The 22,842-nt window shown below is 41.5% G+C and overlaps 5 protein-coding genes across 34 annotated transcripts; 3 read left to right on the top strand and 2 right to left on the bottom strand.

The window, feature by feature from the left end:
• Positions 1-668: 668 nt before the first annotated feature.
• Positions 669-6,013, top strand: LOC135639840 (cytosolic endo-beta-N-acetylglucosaminidase 1-like). Its single transcript, XM_065153797.1, has 11 exons — positions 669-1,096; positions 1,206-1,343; positions 1,430-1,539; positions 1,629-1,740; positions 1,835-1,942; positions 2,605-2,717; positions 3,439-3,520; positions 4,212-4,292; positions 4,461-4,501; positions 4,742-4,877; positions 5,081-6,013. Exons 1-11 carry the CDS (start codon positions 695-697, stop codon positions 5,804-5,806), a joined length of 2,049 nt encoding a protein of 682 aa, XP_065009869.1. The 5' UTR covers positions 669-694; the 3' UTR covers positions 5,807-6,013.
• Positions 6,014-8,158: 2,145 nt separating this feature from the next.
• LOC103989697 (uncharacterized) lies at positions 8,159-13,338 on the top strand. Of its 28 annotated transcripts, XR_010497616.1 has the most exons (10): positions 8,159-8,295; positions 8,357-8,875; positions 8,998-9,106; positions 9,240-9,367; positions 10,175-10,269; positions 10,375-10,468; positions 10,571-10,638; positions 11,273-11,763; positions 11,847-12,109; positions 12,267-13,338. XR_010497616.1 is itself a non-coding variant. In XM_065156364.1 (4 exons), the coding sequence occupies exons 1-4, from the start codon at positions 8,262-8,264 to the stop codon at positions 10,228-10,230; spliced, it is 687 nt and encodes a 228-aa protein (XP_065012436.1). In that variant the 5' UTR covers positions 8,159-8,261; the 3' UTR covers positions 10,231-10,334. The 28 variants fall into 28 exon arrangements, 3 of the variants coding, with proteins under 3 accessions (XP_065012436.1, XP_065012437.1, XP_009406916.2); XR_010497629.1 differs by having other exon boundaries at positions 8,998-9,075; positions 11,847-13,338; XR_010497633.1 differs by having other exon boundaries at positions 8,998-9,075; positions 9,197-9,367; positions 11,847-13,338.
• LOC135641194 (abscisic acid receptor PYL4-like) lies at positions 12,220-13,152 on the bottom strand. The gene has a single exon (XM_065156363.1). It carries the CDS (start codon positions 13,150-13,152, stop codon positions 12,406-12,408), a length of 747 nt encoding a protein of 248 aa, XP_065012435.1. The 3' UTR covers positions 12,220-12,405.
• Positions 13,339-13,761: 423 nt separating the features above from the next.
• Positions 13,762-18,399, top strand: LOC135639657 (dehydration-responsive element-binding protein 2B-like). 3 transcript variants are annotated; one of them, XM_065153513.1, is made up of 3 exons: positions 13,762-13,864; positions 16,599-16,648; positions 17,277-18,399. In XM_065153513.1, the coding sequence occupies exons 2-3, from the start codon at positions 16,641-16,643 to the stop codon at positions 18,223-18,225; spliced, it is 957 nt and encodes a 318-aa protein (XP_065009585.1). In that variant the 5' UTR covers positions 13,762-13,864; positions 16,599-16,640; the 3' UTR covers positions 18,226-18,399. The 3 variants fall into 3 exon arrangements, with proteins under 3 accessions (XP_065009585.1, XP_065009586.1, XP_065009584.1); XM_065153514.1 differs by having other exon boundaries at positions 16,596-16,648; XM_065153512.1 differs by lacking the exon at positions 16,599-16,648 and having other exon boundaries at positions 13,768-13,864.
• A 1,050-nt stretch (positions 18,400-19,449) lies between these two features.
• LOC103989693 (uncharacterized) lies at positions 19,450-21,642 on the bottom strand. The gene is made up of 2 exons (XM_009408632.3): positions 20,569-21,642; positions 19,450-20,327 (listed from the first exon to the last, which is right to left on the bottom strand). Exons 1-2 carry the CDS (start codon positions 21,417-21,419, stop codon positions 19,679-19,681), a joined length of 1,500 nt encoding a protein of 499 aa, XP_009406907.2. The 5' UTR covers positions 21,420-21,642; the 3' UTR covers positions 19,450-19,678.
• Positions 21,643-22,842: the final 1,200 nt, after the last annotated feature.

Genomic DNA, 22,842 nt, shown 5'->3' with positions numbered 1-22,842 from the left:
AATTGCAATCGGCATGATTTATGCGAGGCAGGATATCGCCATGCATGATCAAGGAAGGTGCGGGGATGGATGGTCTTTTAATCTCTATCGTTAACCTATTTCGATTCCTCTGCTCCTTTGTCATTCAATAATGAGATGATCCTTTTTGAATTGTAGCATTAAAGTCGATACGGCATGTTTCTTCACTTTTTATCTTTCATCGTTTTTTCTTAGTTATGTTCGTCGGAAGACATCCCAACAACCTCATAATTTTATCTCCCTCCTCATCGAAGCCATCACATTCTCGAGCTCTAAAATGTCCTTCTTGAAATTTCATTTCCTTAGCTTTAAGAACATAGCTTTTCCTATTTTTATTGACTCTACCAGAGTCCCAAATTCTCTACCCAAAATTAAGCTAAACTAAACTCCTTTTTATCATTTTTCTACCATCAAAATATATATTTTCAGAATTATGAGTTTTAATTAAAAAATGGTTATGTCACTTCAAAAACTGCATCTAATTTTTTGTCTTATATATATATAATGTTAATATATTTATATACAGTAAACAGCACTTCAGAAGGGTAGATATTGAAAGATCTACTTGGTAGGGATATATATGCAATTTGGCCCAATGTCCTCTATAAATAGAGCGGGAGCGAAGGCGGGAGAAGCAGATCGATACCAGAAACGAAACGAGATCGGCGATCACGAGATGCCTCCTCCACAATCGATCGGCGGGTCGAATGGCGATTCCCGGCCATGGGATCCGCCCTTCGACCCGAAGCAGGCTTCCATCCCCATCTCCTACCCCATCACAACCCTGGAAGCCCTCGCCTCCGACTCCTACCACAACTCTTTCCACTACCCCTTCAACCGCTCCTCTGTCCCCCTCCCTCCCTCCGCCGCCACGCTGCCCCCTCGCCGCCGGATCCTCGTCTGCCACGACATGATGGGCGGGTACCTCGACGACGCATTGGTGCAGGGCGGAGACAACTCCGACGCCTACGCCATCTGGCACTGGTACCTGATGGACGTCTTCGTCTACTTCTCCCACTACCTGGTCACGCTGCCGCCGCCGTGCTGGACCAACGCCGCCCACACCCATGGCGTCAGGGTATCATCGAACTCTTCCTTCTTCTTTGGTTCCCGCTAGCTTTTGGTAGATTGGCTGATTCGGTACAGTTGCAAGTGTCTAGCCTCCTCTGATTTGGATCGGTAAATAGGTCTTAGGAACTTTCATTACAGAAGGGGAGGACGGTAGCAAGATCTGTGACACCTTGCTTTCCACAAAGGAATCCGCTAGAATGTACGCGGAACGGCTGACAGAACTCGCTACTCATTTGGGATTTGATGGTTGGCTGGTTAGTCCTGATCTGGATCTTTATTTTCTGGTCCCTGAACTAAGTTTGATTTCATGTTTTAGCTGACATGATAGTAACTCTTTCAGGTCAATATGGAAGTCACACTGGACAGGACGCAAATTGATAACCTGAAGGAGTTTGTCGATCATCTATCTCGTACTATGCATTTTCAGATTCCCGGATCTTTGGTCATATGGTCACTTCCCGCACCAAACTCACACCTTTTCCTTAATCTTCCTTTCTTCTCATGGTTTGCGGCTTGCCTTATTTGGTTGTATCGTCCAGGTATGATGCTGTAACTATAGATGGTTCGGGAGGCTCTCAAAATAAACTGAATCAGGAAAACAAACCCTTCTTTGATTTGTGCGATGGTATTTTAGTCAACTATTTGTGGGAGGTACCTTATCTTTTTTTTCTTTCTTGTCATGCTAGAAATCTTGACTCTGCTTCTCTTCTTTCTTAGCTTTTAGATGTGTCTTCAAACCCTGCAGGAACCGGATGTTGAAGATTCAGCTAGCGTTGCGGGTGAGAGAAAGTTCGACGTCTACATGGGCATTGATGTTTTTGGCAGGGGTACCTTTGGTGGCGGACAGTGGAATGTAAGTTAGCACCTTGCTCTGAGACTCCTAGCTTTTGATTATTTTGCCTAATTTCTCAAAAAGAAGGGTTGAAATCCAATTTATACAAGTCATATTTCTTCATAAATATTTGACAACTTCGGTACGCCTGCCACTAGGCAAATTTGTGAGTAATATCTTCTCTTTCTTTCTTCCTTACTCACTGTAATTAATTGATGCAAAGCTAGAATAGTAAAAGAAACCAAAGCATACGTGCCTATGCTAAGGGCATTTCTAAAGGATTTCCTATAAACCTTCTACGGCTAGATGTGAATCTATTAATTTAGTCTCTTTCTTCCACAATTCAAAGCACATTCGCAGCATTTTTGACAGATTATATAAGCTCATGTAAGTTTGCAGATTCTTGGGGTTGTCATACATGATACTGGAGTAAATCTGTGGGCCTTTAACCAGGTTTTTTTGCCTTCTGGGTCAAGCTATTTGCTTGTGGCATGATCAGAAAAGTAGAATCATGGGAATACGCTTTTGCTTGTCGATTTGGTCTACATCGTTGATCCATATGCATCTATTACTTCATCTTATACATCATCGATTTGGTCTACATTCTTTTACGTAGGTTTTCGATATGCCATGTATGAATTCTCTTTTGCTCTTTTATTTGTTTATTATTGTTGCCATTACAGACAAATGCAGCCCTCGACGTACTGAAGACGCATGATATTTCGGCTACCATATTCGCTCCAGGATGGGTATATGAAACTAATCAAGGACCTGACTTCGAAACTGCACAAAACCGGTATGAACTTTCCACCTTAATCTCCAGCTCGGTGAAGTTTTACTTGGTCATAAAGAGCTCCCATGCATCATTTATTAAGTAGCAGCTTGATTATTTCGGCCGCAATCAAATAGTTGATTGCACCAACAATATATGTCACCTAGGAGGTTACAACTTGAATCACTATAAGAATAATGAAACACAACTTTTGTGTTGGTTCTGTTTGCTCAACATGTATCAGTTTTACTTGTGGCCTAATTTCGAATAGACAGAAATACCAATTACCAAGTTTTCCTACAAAGGAAATCCAATTCTTTTGTTCAAACAAATCTGATCAAGAAAGGGGCCCGTTTTAAAAGGCTAGTTTGCAGGTAGTAACACCTAAGACAAATATTTTCAGTCTATGCTTACGAACCTATGGTCTGGGCTTCAGGGTGCTCTTCAGACAAACTTGCATGTCAACCTAAAAGGCACCAATGGGAAATTTTTTAATCAGTGCACATTAAAAAATAACCGGTGTAAGTCATCAATTTTATGCGGCTCGAAATAACTCGCTCTTTGGCATAACTTATGTTGATACCTTTCTGCAGAGTCGAACCAGTTTGGTATGACGTCACTGTCATAGATTTATACAACCGTATATTTTTTGTGATTTTAATAACTCGGTTGTTGCTAGCTTTTAGAATTCATATTGCTTCTATTTGTGTTGTAATGTGTAAGATACTCGAATTGAACTTTGCAGCTGGTGGGGCCTTGTGGAGCAATCATGGGGAATTCTTCGGAACTACCCTAAAGTGTTACCCTTCTACTCGAACTTTGATCAGGTATGCATCTTTAAAATTGGAATTTGTTGATTCTGCTACGTGATGGAAGACTCTTGAACTGGATAATATATACCGCTTCTTCATAGTTTGAATATAATCTTTTTCCTCTATGGCAAGCATAACACAATTGATAATGAAACCTGAAGTGACATGGTTTTTGCATGAGATTCGTGTCATGACAAAAAACACAATCTTTGCATATATTTGGCTTATGACGATGAGGGGCTATCATGTTGGACATGCCATGCTGCGTCCACAAATTACTATCAGCAAACATGTTTATAAAAAAATGAATTCAATTGGAATTGTGACAGTAAATTTGCTAGTCTTTACGATTTCAACTGAAATTTAGCAATTAGTTCAACATATTTAGCCTCTTCCTTTCTCCACTTGGACCCACTAATATGTAGTGTATCCTTTAAGAAGTTTTCATGAGAACATTGTTTCCTTTGACATAGATTCTTAAACTAGCTTCGCTCTGAATTTCTTCTTGTATTTTTCATTATCAACTATTTAAAATTATATATTTGTACTAGATAGTCATATTTATGGTGCTTAAATTCATTAAACGTTTTTTTTTCTCTTTTCTTGGGTCTTTTTTGCATATTTATTCTTGTGATTTTCTTGATTATGCCTATTTCATTACTACTTCGATAGCAATTGTTGAACCCTGAGCCTCATATTTCTCCAGGGTCGCGGCCTTCATTTTTCAATTGAAGGTTTACAGGTAGCAAATAACCATTGGAATAACATATCTTCTCAAGGCTTCCAGGTACCTCATAATTATGCTTCATGCTTCATATAATTTGTCATGTTCATCGGCAATTTATTGCATGTAACTTGTAGAATATTCTTCCGCCTACATGCATTGCATTTTTGGAGCACCGTCAAATCTATTTTATGTTATTTATAAGGTAATTTCTTTTATTCTTTGGAACAGCCACTTCTTAGTGTCGGCTCTGCCGTGGAAGCTTACATCGAGTAAGTTGAAGTATTTTCTTTTCCAAAAGCAAAAGGTTCATTCTTTTAGTTTCTCTATTTCATAAATCTTGGTCCTTAATATATATATATATATATATATATATATATATATATATATATATAATCTCGTGAGAAACTAGAACAGTTACTTTGTGTTCTTTATTTCCCATATATGAAGAACCTTGTTAAGTAAAATTTCAAGATTTAATCTCCTTTGATTGAGCTATCCTCAATTGGTAGTTTTGAGGACGCTTCTTACTTTGGAGGAGGAAGTCTCACTGTTAAAGGAAGTGTCGAGGATGCCTCTGTTTTCTCTATAAAGATCTTCAGTGGACAACTGCTGCTGGACGATAAAGCAGTGCAGGTTAAATGTTTTGTAAGTTTCATCTTTCCTCACAAGCAACATGTAATTTAATTGGTTCCTTTCCCCGTCATTGTAGTTTAAATGGCAGCACTACTTTGATCTTGCAGGTTAATTGATATCCCGTCACTTCAATTACTGAAACTGATACCTTGCTGAGTTTCATTTTCATTTACGTGTAGGCCTCGATCCTTACCTTCTTGTTATTTTCCATGCAGGTAAGATTAGATGAGAATTCTCTCTTTGGAGTAATCCTGGTTTTGGTGTCTGAAACCAACGAAAAGACATCCATCCTTATCGAAGATGATTCTCAACCACCGTTAACTGTTGCAAGCTTTGAGTTTGATAAGATCATTAAACTACCACAAATTAGTAAGAAGGCAGACGTGCTGGCCGACTCAACCTGGACTCCGTTTGACGGCACCTTCACCATGACTGGCTACACGCTGACTGACATCTATATCGTGGGTGCCTTGAAAGATGCAGCCGTGGAGATGGAACAAAGTCCAAACCGAAAAAGTGACTCACCTTCTTCCTACCATGCATCATTAGGTCAGATCAGAATTTTCAACACGCCAATGAGTTATCCACTCGCGGACGCATGGCACATCGATCCCTCGTATACTTCATGGACCACAGATCTCAATGGAAACAGAATTCTCAGCCTAAAGATCACTTGGAAGCTCAAGGAAGGAGACATGACGTCGTTCACGAGATACAACATTCACGTGGAGAAATTATTGACTCATGGAGGCAACAACGAGGCACGCCCCAGCTTCCTTGGGTTTGCTAGAGTTGAACTCTGGTACGTATCGCATCTTGCTATTCCCAGTGGAGTTGGTCTCGTCAGGTTCATCGTTCAGCCGTGCGGTGTGGATGGAAGTTGCCAAGAACTGGACAAATCTCCGACTCTTGAACTGCAGCCGCCGCCTTCTGAAGGTTGATTTGCATGACGTCGTAGCTGCAATAAAAATCTCGAGAACTCCTACTACTGTGTCGGGTGCTGCAGGTGTTGTAGCAATAATAATAATAATAATAATAATCTCGAGAACTGTTACTGTGTCCCAGGGTGCCGCAGGCGTTGTAACAGTAATAATAATCTCGAGAACTACTACTACTACTGTGTCAGGGTGCTGCAGGTGTTGTAGTAATAATAATAATAATCTCGAGAGCTACTACTGTATCAGTGTGCTGTTGTTGTGACGATAATAAAGTCGATGGTGATGCAGAATGGTGTTGCTTTCGCTAATTCTGAATTCCGAGTGTGAATAAAATCGTTTGTGAAGAATTGTAGAACTTTGTGAACGATATGCTTCAACAACACGCTCATATTTGCTGTGGATCTTCAAATGACACGCTCCGACAAAACAACATGCTCATTTTTGCTATGATCCATATCTTTTGAGATGGCTTGCTTTTTATTTTTTTTAATTAAAATAATTATATATAAAATTTAAAAATTCTTATAGATGATTTAATTTTAATAGATTATCCTTTTAATAATAAAAAAAATATTGTTTATATCCTCAATGCCTAGAAAATGAATAAAAATTGACAGTAATAATTTAGATACCTGACTCACTGATGTCATTTGTATAACTATATGATAAGCTGATTGATCATGAAACCTACTATTATGGTTGAAGGTTTGATAATATAATGGAGGATAATAGTTAGGTGTGTTATTTATTTGTCTAAAAGGTATCTTGTTCGGTCCTTCGTTAAAGTTTTGTTGCTTTGATTATCCTTTTTTTTGAATTTTTGATTGAATTAAGATGTGATAGTTGGTTTCATGATTTTTTTTCTCATTTCAGATATGTCATGTGATCGAATTAATGTCATTAGTTCCTTATATTCTTTTCCTATGCAATTAAAAATATAAACAATAATTTTTTATCACTTAGGAGATGACCTATTAAAGCAAAGTCATCTATAATAACTTTTAGATTTTGTATATAATTGATAATAGTACTTTCCTCTTATGTTATTTTCATCGTGGATAAAAGATTTCGAGTGCAAAGGCAATTGATAATGTTAGTTTGTAATTTTGACCATGCTTATATTGTAATGCTGCACAAAGAGATTAAAAGTGCTACGGAGCACTAAGGTTTGAATTGCTTATAGAATAAGATGATATTGTCTAGTCATAACTTATGATTAGGATTCATTATTTGGATGTATTCTCCTAGTCTTTAAATCTTTTTCAGTGAACAACTAAGAGAGTCATTGATGTAGCCTAATAGATCATATCCAAAGATGAGATTAGTGAATTATGCTCGTCGAGATGCATAATTATCACTTTTGGATAGTTTGAAGGGGATTATAGTTATTACATTTATGGATATAAGTCATATAAGTTGAAATGAACAATTATTTCCTAAAAAAAAATACTTGAAGTGTTAGATGTAGATGAAGAAAACACGTTGAAAAGATATTATGATCAACTGAAAAAATTTTAGAACCAACTGATAATATGGTGGATGGTAGACGATAGAGATCTTATATGTTAGTGAAGATTAGATTCGAAAAATGCACAAGAAGGAATCTGATTTGATGATGAAGATCAGGGAAACTCTGCATATCTGATAAGCCACGTCATTGAAATATGGAAGGAGGGGGAAAGAGCCCTTTCTGTGACGACGACACAAAAAGGTTGATCGGTAACTGTGGTAGAGTTACTAGAGAGAAGGAGAACTCGAGTACGTCATGAGGAAGACTCTGACTCTTACCATGGCTCCGAGAAATCTTAGATATACAGATCTGGTATCTACGTTGAAAGAAACTTCATATAGATTATCGAGGAAAGGTTTTGTTGCTATTGTGACAACAATGACAATAAATGACAAGTAGATTGTTGTCGTTGGGACGAACTCAAAATATGAAGCTATAATAGAGAAAAGTGATTTCATTGGTCGAGATAATATTTATTTATATATATATTGAGAATTTTTTTCAATGATGTATTTAAATTACATAATTAACTCATGCATTCAAATATGTGATCATAAATTAATTATATATATATAATTATTTTATATTTATCACTATCAAAATATTCTATCAGTTTGTCATCCTCGAATTATTAGTTTTGTGTTATAACGAATGTATGCATCAGATTTGCACTTTGCTTTGTGCCGTGATCGCTAAATCCCGATACGGACTTTCTTTTCATAGCTGTAGTAATTAAATTCGAAATTCGAATCATTAAAAATATACCCTTTTCTTTATTAAAAAAAAAAGGGGCATTTGGGTTCTTCTTGGTGGGGCCACTTGAACAAAAACGAAGTAAAATAAATATAAGCAACTAAATGGAGCGGTGGGAGTATTTTTCCGATCAGAGGCGTGGCGACGGCGACCGAGGCTCCTCTTCTCCCTTTCTCTTCGGCTCCATCGGTGAAAATGTCCATCTCCAACGGCCTCCACCCCCACCGAGGTAACATCTCATCCTTCCGTCCTTCCCCCAAAGAACTCTCCTAAATGCCTCTCGTCCTCAGATGACGCCACCGACGACGAAGACGACGGCGACTACGGATCTGCCGCCCACGACGCCTACTACCACCCGATCTCCGCCTTCGATGACGGCTTCGATCCCAACTCTAACTCCGACGTCGCCTCCGGAGGGATCGTTGAAGCCGCCTCCCCGATCCGACCCAACGGCGGCGCCTTGTTCCACCTTCGGAACCCTGACCCTAGTTTCCTCTTTCTCGACGCCGAGAGTGGCATATCGGCTCTGGATCTGAACGGGGGTGGCGATGGCGTTGTCGCTTCTAGCGGAGGCTTGGTGGAAGAGGTGGAGGATGAAGAAGCCGAGGAGGAGAGCGTGAGGCAGCGGGAAGTGTCGATCTCGAGGGCGTTCAGGGAGGACGAGAGGCGAAGGTCCGCACCGTTGACGCCGGAGAACGCCGCGAGGGTCCTCGATGCGATGAGGGGAGTCGCGTTCCAAGGTGTCCCTCCGGATTGGGCGGAACGAGTGCCCGAAGACCAGTGGGTGGCTCGGCTTAGGCGTATGAGAGGTGAGAGTAGTTCACCAAGCTAGTCGAGATCGCGTCTTTGATGCATTCTGTCAGTGACTGATGTTATTTTTTCTTGGTTTTATGCTTTATCTACAATCATGGGGAGGAAAATTGAAGATTAGCCTTTTCTTCTATGATGGAAACGCAAAAAAAAGGGGGGGGAAAGATGGAATTCGATTTAATGCTCATCATCATCTATGGTATTTATCATTTGGTCATGCTGATTTCAATGTAAATGATAAGTTTTTATTTGACAAAGTTTACTAATTGCCTCCTTTTCAGATTATTTATGTTTTGTACATAAATTCATGTTTGCTACAGACTGATCTCATGCCACTGATAGTGTTTGTGATCCTCTATTAAGATTATTGGTGGAGAGATATCATCGAACACAGTATATGATCTGGAATCAAGACTTGGTGACTTAGGTTCTCGGATGACGAAACTTTAGGAGAATGAACCTGACAACCGGAAGATCACCTAAAAAAATTTGTAGGTATCCAACGACAAGTTTCGTAGCTTTGTGTTTCTCTACCCATAGCCAAATCCATGTTGTTCATGCTAGTGAGCTTCCTTTGTCACTCTTAGATTGCAAATCCTAGAATGCAGCCACTTGAGATGGTTGGCATTCGACCTTGTTACGACTAACGTATTATATTTTGGTTTTCGAGATATCAACATCTAATTGTAGGTCGTCATCTTGGTTCTTTCTTCAAGTTCAAGGTCTAAAAATATCTTCAAGTGCTTGATAGAAGGATCAGAACATTGGTCTAGTTTTTCTATCATAAATAAAGAATATCTTGAGGCTCTTAATCTAAAAGGAATTCTTTTGCCATTCCAGTCATCTGGCAGGGTTTCATATTCTTTGATCCAAAAAGACAGCATGCTTGACATTGTAAAACATCAGATAAACTCCTTAAGAACCTTTATGATCGCTAATACTTTTTTTTGTTGTATCAAACTCACATTGAGCGTAGGTTTGGGTCTTGCATTCCTTCGAAAGAGTCAGTTGAAGTTATTATGGTCTCTGTGTTTCCTATTTATATTAGGTTTTGGTCCATCCTTGTTATTCTTTTTTAGGAAATTTTGGGGTGTTTTGTAAGTGTAAAAAATTCTTTATATCGATCAATTAGGATATCTTAGTCTGGATAGGCAGGTTCTTTAACTTTGACTTTTGAGGACTTTTAAGTTGATTATGAGCCCTGTTTTTTTTTTTCTCGGATGGTATGCAACAAATCTGATGTCTCAGTTGATAGAATCGAGGTTTTGAACACATTGTTTATGGTCACTCCTAAACAGGGCATGGGTCTAAAGGGAGTAGTGGACTATATACATGGACCTCGAGGAAGTCATGATCGATGAAGATTCACGTTGGGTGATACAATGGAAATAATGTAGTAGTATATTCTGAAAATTTGTAGTTCTTACTTTTGGTCAAAATTGAAGTTTTTTTTTTGGAGCTTTGTGGTAGGGTTGATTCCTTATTTTGACTGTAACAGTATATAAATGGTGTTCCTAAGCCACATGGAAAGTGAGAAATCCTTTTGGGCTAACGCATATTGGAGTCTGTACCAGTCGTTGAATCGGTCGAAGGTATTCTATAGTCCTATGATTTATGGAAGTTTCTCTGTAATATATCTTGAATCCGACGATAAACTTAGTGACAAGATATCATGATCTACTCCGATCTAAAAGGTGAACCTTCTGAGTTTGGTGGTTCCACTGCTTCGGTATCATGGTAGCAATTGACACACCATCAAAAGGTAAGAATTGTGTTTTTTGTTTTCTGCTACAAAACAAATATTCTCATTTTAAAGATTATTCTTCGCAGCCTACATTGTATATTACAGCTACATGATTTCCTGTTATATCAGCATGCACAAGCTCGAAGTTTTATTATGTTGTTGTGTTCTAGTGGCACGGCAAAACAAGAAGATGCTGGAGATCCTGTAAGGCTCTGAAAACAATTGGTTTGCCGTTTCCAAATGCTTAATCTGCATGTTGGACATGATGATGGGTCCTTTAGGATTAACCATCAGCTTAAATACCTGCATTCACTCTATTTACACCATCTCTTGTCTAAGTAATGCAGCCTTGTGCATGTTGTGAAACGGAGTTCATACCTTTCATCCTGTTGGAGCTTTTGGTATTTGAAGCTCTCCTTACAGTCACAGAAGTAAATAGATGCTTTTAATTTGATATTTTGAACTTTGTTTTGATTCATTGATGCCAAAGTACAAGAATTCTTAGTTCTTGACTTTCCCAGCTTTACTCATTAAGGCATTTTCATAGTGTTTATGCTAATGGATCCTTAATCTTCGTGATATGCAATGTTGATATACTTAATAATCATATGTGAGGAGGCCTCGTCAGAATAACTTGTTTTATCCTCTGTAGAATCTTATGCTGGGATTATTCTGTGGAGAGCAGCTTTTAGGTGTTGTCTATGATGCTAATCTGAGTCGGGAGTTAGAACTTTGTGCCTCTGGTATTATGTAGCCAGCAGCTTAGTCGTCTTCTCCGCCGGACATGGTGGAGAGAGAGAGAGAGAGATGGATGTGTCGGTCGGATCTCTCCCGAGTGCTGCAAGATTCGTGCTGGAGTCCAAACTACGTGGCGTCGTGTAACAGCAGAAAACGAACGCTTCAAGATTCGTGCGGGAGTCGAACCTAAAAAAGCTTGGTTTCAATAATAAGATCAGGGAAAGGATGAAGGATGGGGGAGGTGAAGACCACAAACGTAACGCAGCTTTAAGCTGTTCCCATGGGAACCGCCACTTCTTCCGACATACTTAACTTTCCCGACGTCCCACTGCCAATTTGGACCACCAGCATCTTTCCGTGGATTCATTACCTCCTCGCTGTGAATATTATTCACATCGGTCATAGGTAAATATGCGTCTTATTTGGACGATGCAAACTATGTTCCTTGATCCTCCCTTTCCCTTTCATCACTTCTTCTTCTTCTTCAGGGTTGACAAGTCCGTCCTTGGCCTTGCAACTTGCAGCTCAACTTGCAGGAGGGTGAGGGAGGGACATTAAAGGCTGCCTTGCAACTTGCAGCTCAACTTGTCCGCCATCACACTCATCGGTACAGCTGAAATAATGTTCAGCAGGAGAAGAAAGCCGAAGCCGATGGCCAGAGAGTAACCGATGTAGGACAGAAAGCTGATGGAGAAATCAAGGGAAGCAGCTCCAACTTGCTCTCTCCTCTCTCTTAAATCCACAAGCTGAGGTATCCAATGCCACCAACTTGCATATGAAGACATCAATATTTCTTCTTCTTCTTCTTCTTCAGCTTTTTGACCCTTTTTTAAGGACAATTTGTGGGCACTCATTAATTCATAAGCAGGAATAAGTTGATTGAATATTTATAAACTGATGCACAACAGTATTCTGGCATTCGATATTATGCTTGCAAGTCCAACTATGGGGAATCAGATCGGAAACAGTATTCTGGCATTCGAGAAATATAGATCGAAGAGACGGTAATTGGAAAAGGGGAAAGCTTTAGAAAGAGCCCGTCGAATCTCATTTAATTATGGGTTGCCCTCCCGCCGCCGCTGTTGCTGCCGCGCTTGACGAGAGGCCTTGGGCGGTCCGCGCCAAGGACTGGAGGTTGCACCTGACGATGGTGTCGACGAACACCCGCGTCTCCTCCGTGGTGTTGCCCGGCGGCACGTCCACCACGTACGACTCCACCACCACCGTGCGCCCGCCGCCGCCGCCGCTTCCGCCGTCCTGGTGCAGCGTGGTCACGGACCGGTAGTTGGCGAGGCGGTGCTCGCCGCCGACCACCCGGAAGCTGAGCACGTGGCGCTCGTCGTCGAGGATCTCGAGGCGCTCCGTGCTGGTGGCCGCCGGCAGGCCGGAGACGACGCTCACCTCCCGCAGCGTGCCGACGTCGCCGTCCCCGACGACGACGTCGCACCTCCTCACGAATTGCTTGTACGCCTGCGGCTGGTCGAAGCGCCGCACCACCGACCACACCGCCGCCACCGGGGCCTTCACCGCCTGCACCACCGCCGAGCAGCACTGGTTCAACCCCACCGCGTGCTCGTGGTGCCTCGCCACCGCCTCCGGCACCTCGTGCGCCGTACACCTCTCCCACTCCGTCTCCTCCTCTTGGTGTTCGATGCAAGTCCTCGTTCCAGGAAGACAAGGCATCGCTTCGCTTCTTTCCCTTCTAATCTGTAACACCGAGAGAGAGAGAGAGAGAGAGAGAGACGGAGAGAGAGAGAAATGGGAGGAGTTGCCGTTGGGCAGAAGAAAGGCCATATAAATAGTGGTGTGTAGGGAAGTGAATGGTGTTGTATGGTGTGCAAGCAATGGGTTGATTGGTTCTCAGATTGGTTGATGGATGCCGTGGGTCATGCGACACGAAGCTAAGCTGCGTTCGTATAGGTCATCGGTAATTGTCATTTGTGATGCGGTTGGATGTTTGTACAAATTATCTTTTTCTCATTTCATGAGCTTTTCTACCAAACTGCCAAAGTGGATGCAAAAAAATCCTCTCTTGAATATAAAGGATAATATAAGGACGAACATATCCATTGCCATGAGTGACTGGGAGAGCTAATCTAACCCACTGACTTAATTATGTGGTCAGGATTACCAAGTAATCCTGACCATCCATTTGACATCGCGTGGTTCCTGCCTCGCTGATCCAGATGATGAGCTGCCATCCCGTGGGTTGCACTACCATGAAGGTCTACGTGTACGGGCAGATACACAATCCAAGCCTTCGTGGCCAAGCAATCGGCCACGCCATCGCGGAACGTTCGTCAGACACGTGCCAGCCACGGCGTCTCAGCTTTCGACACGTCGTCTCCCACGTGAGACGTCGTCTCCGATATAAGGATCTCGGCACCGCTTTTGGCTTCTCTTGGAGACCAAGAAACATCTGGAAACCACGAAGGAAGAGATCGCGGGCCCTAAACCAAGAGGAAGCTCAACAGATGGGGGTGATGACGATGGTGGAGTCCGATAGGTATAGATCGAATCTTTACGATCCTGTTCTTGTTTCTTGCGCTCTCTTGGTTCGATTTTTTGGTTGGTCTACGAGTTCTGCGCTCGGTTCTTGTTTGGTTTTCCCTTGTCGATTGGTTCCTTGATTCCATCTTCGGTCGTTTCCATTTATCTTCACGGTTGCTGGTCCTTTTCGGTTTCTTGGGGTTTCTCGTTTGTTCTGTGAGGTTGTTTGGGTTTGGGCATCGAAAGAGAAGCTAGCGACCTCAGTGGAGGGGATCGATCACTTAAGTTGGGCCGATTGACTTGTGGGTTTTCTTGAGGTCTTACGGAAGGCTTTCGGATTCAAGAAATGGGTTTTGCATCTTTCAGGAGAGAGTTCTCTTTATCAAGAAAGATGGATTCCTTTGTTTGGGAAGTGCTGACTGTGGTTTGCTTTCGAAGTGAGTGTTGCTTGCGACTGTGATGCGTGATCAGAACATAGAATCACCTGAATTTGGCATAGATAAAGCATGCAAACGTTGATGGCAACGACCGGTCGTTTTGGTCGCTTTTGTTTTCCTTTTCGGTTGGATTTCTGCAGTACAAGGGAATTTGATGCCTGGTGGGTAACGACGGAATAATAGATATATGTTTATTATTAGAACGTTTGATTTCATGTTGTAAAAATTAGAAGTATAAGTTCGGTCCAGTACTTGAACATCTGAGGAGCATGTTTGGTTGCTTATGTTGATTTCATATATTTAAAGGTTTATTTCTTAGGAACAGGGATGTTATAGGTTGAGAGAGACGTAGGCTTTGACCTTTCGTTTCACTTTGTCCGGGAACTATAGTTTTGTTTGCCCAGTAACTATATAGAGCGTGGAATCTTTTGGATGAATTGTTTCTGTAAGACTATCGAACACCATTATGGACTCCCAAGTAATTATTCTGGTTGCTTTGCGTTTGTTTCCAAGGATTATTGCAATGTGCAAGAGGTTTGAGATGGAAGCAGGGTGATGGCAGAAGACTTTTATGACCGCCGAAGCATAATCTATTTAGAATTGATGAATAAGGCAGTATGAGTTCTGATGCAACTAACTTGGGATTAGAAGACATACATGCTTCTCATGAGCGTGTTCAGTTGATTATATCAGAGGAAAGGTTAGATTAGTTAATTTACTGATTGTAATTCATCATGACATTTGGTCTATGGGTGCTCCATGATATCTCTCAAAGATTTGATCGAGTGAACACAAATTCAAAAGCTTAAGTTATCAGGTAAGGGCCCAATATATGCTTTAAGCTCCATCTCGTGATTAAGTTGGTTTTACATGTGACAAGAATGAGCGGAACATGAGTGTATGGAACAACCAATATGAAGAATGGGTACTGAACAAATATATTAAGCATTGGGTAGATTTAGGACTCAAATTCATGACTCAAGTATATTAAGATTTGATTGGGTGGTGATAAATCTTTAAAGCTTGACCTATTAGGAAGGATTCAATAATATGCTTAATCAACAACATCGATGAGGTTATAATGTATTAGCCTTACGTCTTGCCTTTCTTATGTCTGAACTTTACAATGTTGAAATTTGATGGTGCATGTGGTAGTCTTCTTTTGTCACTGATGATGTCTAAATTAGCATTGGTTGGTCAGTAGTCAGATTAAGCAAGAAACATGCAGGAATATGATGTTCTTCGCTGAACGTGGGAGGGCCACCAAGCATAAGAGATTCATTGATTTAGGAGTCAGCAAGGACGCTATCATGCTCTGTTTTTCTGGGCCTTTTTGGTTGTTTTGCACAACTGAAGCTGGACATGTTTCTAACAACTAAGAAAATTTGAGAATATTTGGGTCTTAGCTGTGTGCCAAATTGGATACGGTAGTTGTTTATAACTCAAGTTTAACATCACAAACTTATCAGGCAGACTATGAAGTTTCTTAGATGTTCTGGGTTATGTTGTTTGGTTGTTACTTCACTGTCAATGGATGCTTAAACCCTTGGAGTGTTTATCAAGTCGAATGTTGTTCTGAAGATACATCATTTAGTTTTTATAGATATTACTCTTGATTATCCTGGGAGAAAGTTATTGACTTGTATATTAGAAAGTTCTCCATGATGAAATTAGTAAGTTGCCGCTTTCTAGGTAGAAATATGTCGATCACTGGAATCTTCTTGAAGTTCGTATCCAATAAAACATGGGTGGGAGTCTCACTTGGAGTGTTTATTTGACTTTCTGCAACCAAACATCTGTACCCCTAAGACTTCCTAGAGAGTTGGCTGGCAGTTTCTAATCTCAGTGGATTGAAACTGTAGTATTAGTTCCATTTTTGTAGCCTGTGTGTCCTCGTTTACTTCTTGGGCTCAGTGTGAAAGTTGTGATGATCAAAATCATGAGGGTATAAGCATGGTGAACATAGGGTGAGAGGGTTTATGCTAGTTCTGAATCCAGTAGCCTGTACTTCTCAATGCTGAAGATACACAGATTGAATTTCTTTTCTTCCAACGATTGAGCTGTCAGAAACTTAGGGGAAACTAATGTCAGAATGAACATTGAGATTTATGTACCAAGGTCATGATTTTTTTGTTTGCTTGCTGAATTTGTTTTGCTATTTTTAACGGTTGAATAAACAGATTTTTGGAAGCTAAAAAATATTTGAAATGTATTTTGACTTTGGTTCGTGCTACTTAAAGTGTTTATTTCTCTCTGATGGATCACATGCTTTACTTATTTTGTACACTTGTCTTATGATATTTGCTGAAGTAGAAGTCGGGAGCGGCAGGTGCTTGGTTATATTGATTCTGCAGAATGTTTAGGTATGACATGCCTGTTTCTCACTTTGCATCTGGTTTTATATTCACTTCAGTTGTTTTTTTTATGGTCAAAATTGAATCCAGCTTATGTTTTCTAAAGTCATATAAATTCAGATGTGGGTTCAGAGGAAATGGTGTTCATAAGTTACAAGTGCTTCGTAGTTGTCTTTCTTGTTTTTGTTGCATGGGAGGGAAGGTCTGGTTTTTCTCCTAGTCTGGAATGGGTAGCTGGGAGCTAACAGGAAACTGTTGCACTTTTGGTTGTATTATACTAGTCTTCAGGCGGGATCCAAATGATGTTCCTCGAAAACAAATCCGGCCTTGCAGAATGTGGCCATTTTCCGGAGGAAATTGTCGTGTTTTGCCTGCTGTTTGGTGCTTCATTCAGGTGGTGATCAGGAATCCTGAACACGAGAGGAATAAAATGGAAAATAAAAAAGCCTTTTGATTTGTTTTTGTTTTTTGTGTTTTTGACCTCCGTGGGTGTGGTTGGGAGTACATTTTTTTCACGCATCGTGAAAGACATTCTTATTTGTTTCAATCATCGTTGATGATTTGGTTTGATAAGTGTTCAATCATGGCTTTCTGCTGTCCTGTATAAGCGCTGACACGTTTTCCCCCTTTCGTTCAGGAGGAGTAGATTACGCAGAGGGAGGAATGGTTCTAGTTCTGTGGCAGAAACCATTGCTTGGTGGAGGGAGCGTAATAGGCAGCTCAAATGTTCCGCAGACACCGAAAAGCGAGTTCGGAGACCACCTGCCAAAGGATCAAAGAAAGGTTGCATGCGAGGCAAAGGAGGGCCAGAGAATCCTAACTGCAGATATCGTGGTGTAAGACAGCGCACCTGGGGCAAGTGGGTCGCTGAGATCCGAGAACCAAACCGAGGTAGCCGCCTTTGGTTGGGAACTTTCCCCACTGCCATCCAAGCCGCTCTCGCCTACGATGATGCTGCGAGAGCCATGTATGGAACCATGGCTCGTCTCAATCTGCCTGCTATGACGAGGGGGTCATGTGGGTCAACTTCGACCTCGTATAACTCAGAAGATGTCGATGCATCCGTATCGTGTGACTTTGGCATCAAAACACCAAGGGTTGATGCTGGCTCTGAAACTGTGGATGCACCTCGTACCTGGGCGGACAACATCAAGCATCCGAAGATTGAACTGAAAGAAGATGTGGCATCTGATATGTGGCCATCTTCAGCAGCCGATGCTCCAGAGACTCAATCGACTGAGGCGAGCGTGGATCTTCTTCTTTGTCAATCACCACGGGAGGATGAATTCTCCGTGGAAGAGATGCTGAGAATGATGGGGACGGATACAGACAATGGTGCTCCCAATCAGTTTGGTGCTGTTGCGGCGGACACAGGCTGGCAATGCATGATTCCTGCAGACGTTGGGCTGGACTTGCAAAGTCCGGATGGTACGGTGTTAGGGCCATTATGGGGCACGGAGCAAAATCCTCCTTTGGAATTCAATTGTTGTGATAGTCTCCAAAGGCCGTTGGGTGATGATTGGGAGTATGGGCCTGGAGAATTTGGAATGCTCGACGCTGACATCCTTTCGAGCCCCATAAATTGATATTTCAGTCAAAAGATCGATGGTTGTCGTCGTCGTATGTTTGTTTTTTTCTTTTCTTTTCTTTTGATGTCCATGTAATCTTCTTTCGTTTGTGTGTAATGATGTTTGTTTGTTTGTGTTTTTTTCTTTTGTAATCCATGGTATGAAAGTAAAGAAAGCCTTCTGTTTCGATGAGCTTTAGACACCATGCAATTACTGCAGCTCTGACTTAGTGTTTCAATGTTAGAGGTTGCTTTGCGTCCTCACTTTGGACAGATTGTCGTCGTCGGCGGCTGATGGATACCGTGCTGATCCCAGACTTCGGATGTTTAACTGATTTGGAGTCTCTGGGACGGAGAATTGCATCCAGGTAAGTGATGGATACGTTCATCATTTCCATAATAAATATTTTATTTTATTTTTTCTGATCGGTAAAATCCGATAATTTTTATATATAAAAAATAGCGTAAAAAATTACTAATTATCTCTTCTTCTATTTTTTTTCACATTATCCGATTGAAGGGAGAAATTCAATTTTGTGTGAAAATACAGGATCTAATTTTATGGTTGTTTGGTGTTCAGCGGGCTGTTTGGATGGTGGTTTTAACGAGTTCGTTAAACGGGTGAGGAAGAGATTTAGGGCTTTGCATTTGAGGTCCGGCTCCTCCTCCTGCCAAGGCGTTCGGGCGAGCATGAGCAGGCAGGCCGTGCCGTGGCTTCAGCGCGACGCCCCGACCTGCCTCGTCGGAGATCGCGGCCCCACATGACCAGCTTTACGCCGGCTCGCCTTTCGACCACGTCGTTCGGCTCCTTCGACCGATCTGGCCGCCGTGCTTGCCCAGCTCCAGCGCCAAGATCGTTGGTTTCCTCTCCGAGAAGGTGCGAATGATTAGCTCGTCCTGCTGCTGCTTCTGATTTCTAACTGACCTGCTGCCTTCAGTCTTGATAAGCATTGTTTGCGTTAAATCTTTTGTTGCTTCCTAATAAGAAACTGAAGGAGTTGGGGAAGGTAAGTCGTGGTCTTCATCAAAGATCGATTTGCGAAGATTTGTTACCTCCCATGATGGTAAGCACCAAAGAGCGATTTTGAACTGTCGGAGGGAAGTTCCCTGGGGGATTCTTTGATATACTTTTGTTATCCTCTTATCCTCCAGTAGGATTAACCAATATTTGGTCAGTAAACCAGTGAAAATAATATTAGTGTCATAAAAAGTATTGAAGCACCTCAGAAGGTTGCTTACTGTGTTCCCATAATCAGTTTGATGAGCTCAGAATTCACATTAGTAATTGATGATAGTCGTTTCAGACCGATACCACAAGACACCAACATGCACTTAGTATTATGGATGTACATATGGGGTGCATTGCTCTAAATACCATGCTGTTTTATGAAGGGAAAATAAAGTAGTCATATTACGAGCCAGCAACATGCTTCTTTGTGTTAGGGATAGGCTTCTTCCATTACTCTTGGATGCTATACTGCTTTAGGAAGGTTAAGATAAATTAGCTCTTTGAACTGCAAATTCCTTGTTTCACTGTAAAAGCTTCTTTGCTTGTTGGGCCAGTAGGTTATGCCAATCGTGCCTTTGATTTCCCACCCCATGGTCTTTCCGAAGGCTCCTGCACCCACCTTCCACCAGACACTTTCCCCATACTCGTCGCCCGCAAAGATCACCCCTCCTTCTTTCGTGAAGGGCCTGTAGACACTCGAGTATCGATCTCTAAACCATGCCTTTGGCTGGAGCAGTGAGAACTTTGATGGCTTGGAAGAGAAGACCTCTCTGCCATTCATCCCATCATGAAGAAACCAATTCAACTTGCCGCTGGCTCCATGAACCGATTGCTCAAATTTCCAAGGTTTCACACTTACTGTGACTGTTTCTGTGGTTGAGACTCTGAGACCCAGGTAAGTACCAGGGGGTTCAAATGCCCCTTCAAGCGCCTTTTCGAGTCCAATTTCTTGAGTAGGGTTATCGGAAGATTTGCTTACCGAAACCGACACCACATCTGATTGATGGGTCGGGGTGACTTGCAGAGATATTCGAGAAGGGAAATGCTTCTCTCCGGAACCATAGCCTCGCTCATCCATGAGAGTCTCGGATACCAGGGAGATCACATCACATCTGCTGGCACAGACAGAACAAGAGTTTTCATTCAAGTATCACTTAAATTTTTGGAGTAACTCTTGCGGTCAGATGTGATTTTAGTATGATGTAGGATTAATAGGAAGTTTAGCTATGAGCAGCGTTACATGCTCTAGGTGAGTCAGAAACAGGCTTATGTTGGATTTGTCCCCTGAACAGCTGATCAGTGGAAATCATTTACAAATGTGAATGAACTGAGATGAAGAAGTATCTCACTGACCTTATGTTATCGACGGTCACCACTATGTCAATCCAGTTTTGTTTTACGATAACCTTGTAGGCAAGTTGTATCACAGCTTCGAGCTGCTGATATCTCAAAGAGAAGAGCAAGCGTTCGTCTTGTGTGGTAGCGCTGGGATCTTCGAGGCTCATGGCTATGACTGGGCAATATACCTGTACTTTCCATAGGCCACTTGCAGAGAGAGCATATGAAAACAATGGTGATATTGCTCTGACCGACTGATTTAAAGACTGAAGCTCTACCATCCAGTTTGTCATGCCGAGGTTTAATGATCTCATCCATTGCTCTTCGAGGTTGGAACCAAGCATCCGTACGAGAAGTTTTAATGCGTCTCTGCAAGTCGGATTCGATAGCTGAAGCCTCAAAACGTCGAGACATCCACAACGGAGGTCATACGGGGCTTCGTAGATGCAAATCAGAAAAGTAAGAGTGAGAAATGAAAGATTGAGGACATCCCTGAAGTTCTCTTCGACTTTTACTTGAGAGCGCCTGAAGGAGGATCTCTTAGAGGGGCCATAACTGAAAACCGTGTTTAGTATGTCAAAGAAAAGATGAACAGCTTCGGCTTCGGTCAAAGAAATTTGTGCAGAGCTTTTAAGGGGGATGGGGTTTGAGGTCCAAAGGGATATAGGCATGTGGAAATCTGCAAAGATAGTGAAGGAGACAAATGGGTTTTGGTTTTGGGGGCTTTTGATGATCGAGAGCTTCAACGAAGTCTTTGTCGATTTCGAAGTGCAGATGCAGAGACACATGGTGTTTGTACTCCATCGAGAGAATGGGGGAAGATTGGTTATCCATCCCCATACATCGAGAACAAAATTAGAAGCCATGGAAGAGGTTGGTTGGTTGGTTTACTCGATACCTGTGCCGAACGAACTCCAAGGGGGTTGATATAGTGGTGAACTTGAGTTTCTATATGGTACAGTAAGTCAAAAGAAACCAAACCATGATTCCAGTCCCACTATCACCTATCAAGTCATCAGAAATAAAAGTAGATTCTTTGTGGAGGCTGGGGTGATACAGACGATACTGTGTGAGCAATAAACATCTCATTCTGTGACAGAAGAATCGATACTGTGATATATCTTCTTCATGTTTTCATAATTGGTTTTTCTTTTTTTTTCTTTTTTTTTGGTTTCACATGGTCCATTAAAGGAAATGCACGATCAGGATTTGATTAGATAACCTTAATATTAATTGAAATTTGCAGGCATCTTGAGCTTTGTGTGCCTGCAGGTAGGTCTTTGTTCGGAGATGCTGTTTATCTAACCTTGGCCACAAGGGTAGGTGGTGGTGGTGGAGATAAGTTTGAATCTCTTAAGCTTGAAAGGAAGCATCCTTGGAGGCCACACAAAACCAGTGAGCGTCTTCATCCTAAGATACCTCTGAAACTTAATTCTGCATATGCTATTCATTCAGAATTGGCACGGGTGTCTTACTTGTTAAGTTTCCAACTTATTTCCTACAAGTAATTCTAACCTATGTATCTGCGCAAGTTAGGATTATATTCTTGATTGACTGGATAGACGGGATGATCAAATTGTGTTGTTCTGCTTTCCCGATGCAAAGCTGTATCGTTCTGATCTACCCATCTGCCGTTACTCGCATTCTATTCTATTACTGGAGCTTCTGTTGCATGGGTTCTGCTTGGAAGAAATGTGGGGTGCTTGGAAGCCATCAGACAGTTTTGGTCGGATCAGCTTTAGATTTAGAAAGACGTTGGCGTGCACGTTAATGACAGGTACATCACATCCTTTTTTCTTTTCCGGTCCCCATTCAACAAAGGTATTCGAAAAAGAATCAAGTTAGCTTTACATCTTTCTTGGGAGCTTTGATTAGATGGTGATGAGCACAAGCAGGGCAAAGCTTGCTTCTTTTTTTTTTTTTCTTAAAGGGGGTTTTAAATGTCTATAAATTACAGGATGTAAAAACAATGCCATTTGCCTTTACAATTTCCTTTTTTTTTAAAAAAAAAAAGTTGTTAATATATAACAATCGAGTTATATTCTTTAGGCCGGCCGAGAAAGTTGAATTGGTAAGGTCTGGTCACCCCGGCATAGAACCATCTGACAACTTCTAAAAGGCACTTTAGCCATTTAACTCAAAACAGAACTCGATATCAGAATTTTGCATCAAAGAAATTATTTTCATCACTCAAAACCTAAAAGTTGATAAAAACCAAAGGGCATGTCGAGAAATTTTCACTATTCTGATTTCAATCACGATCAATTTCATATACCAAGTCCTGGAAAG

The sequence above is a fragment of the Musa acuminata genome, chromosome BXJ3-6, assembly GCF_036884655.1.
Source record: "Musa acuminata AAA Group cultivar baxijiao chromosome BXJ3-6, Cavendish_Baxijiao_AAA, whole genome shotgun sequence".
Taxonomy (NCBI): domain Eukaryota; kingdom Viridiplantae; phylum Streptophyta; class Magnoliopsida; order Zingiberales; family Musaceae; genus Musa; species Musa acuminata.
This window is presented reverse-complemented; position numbering and strand designations above follow the sequence as displayed.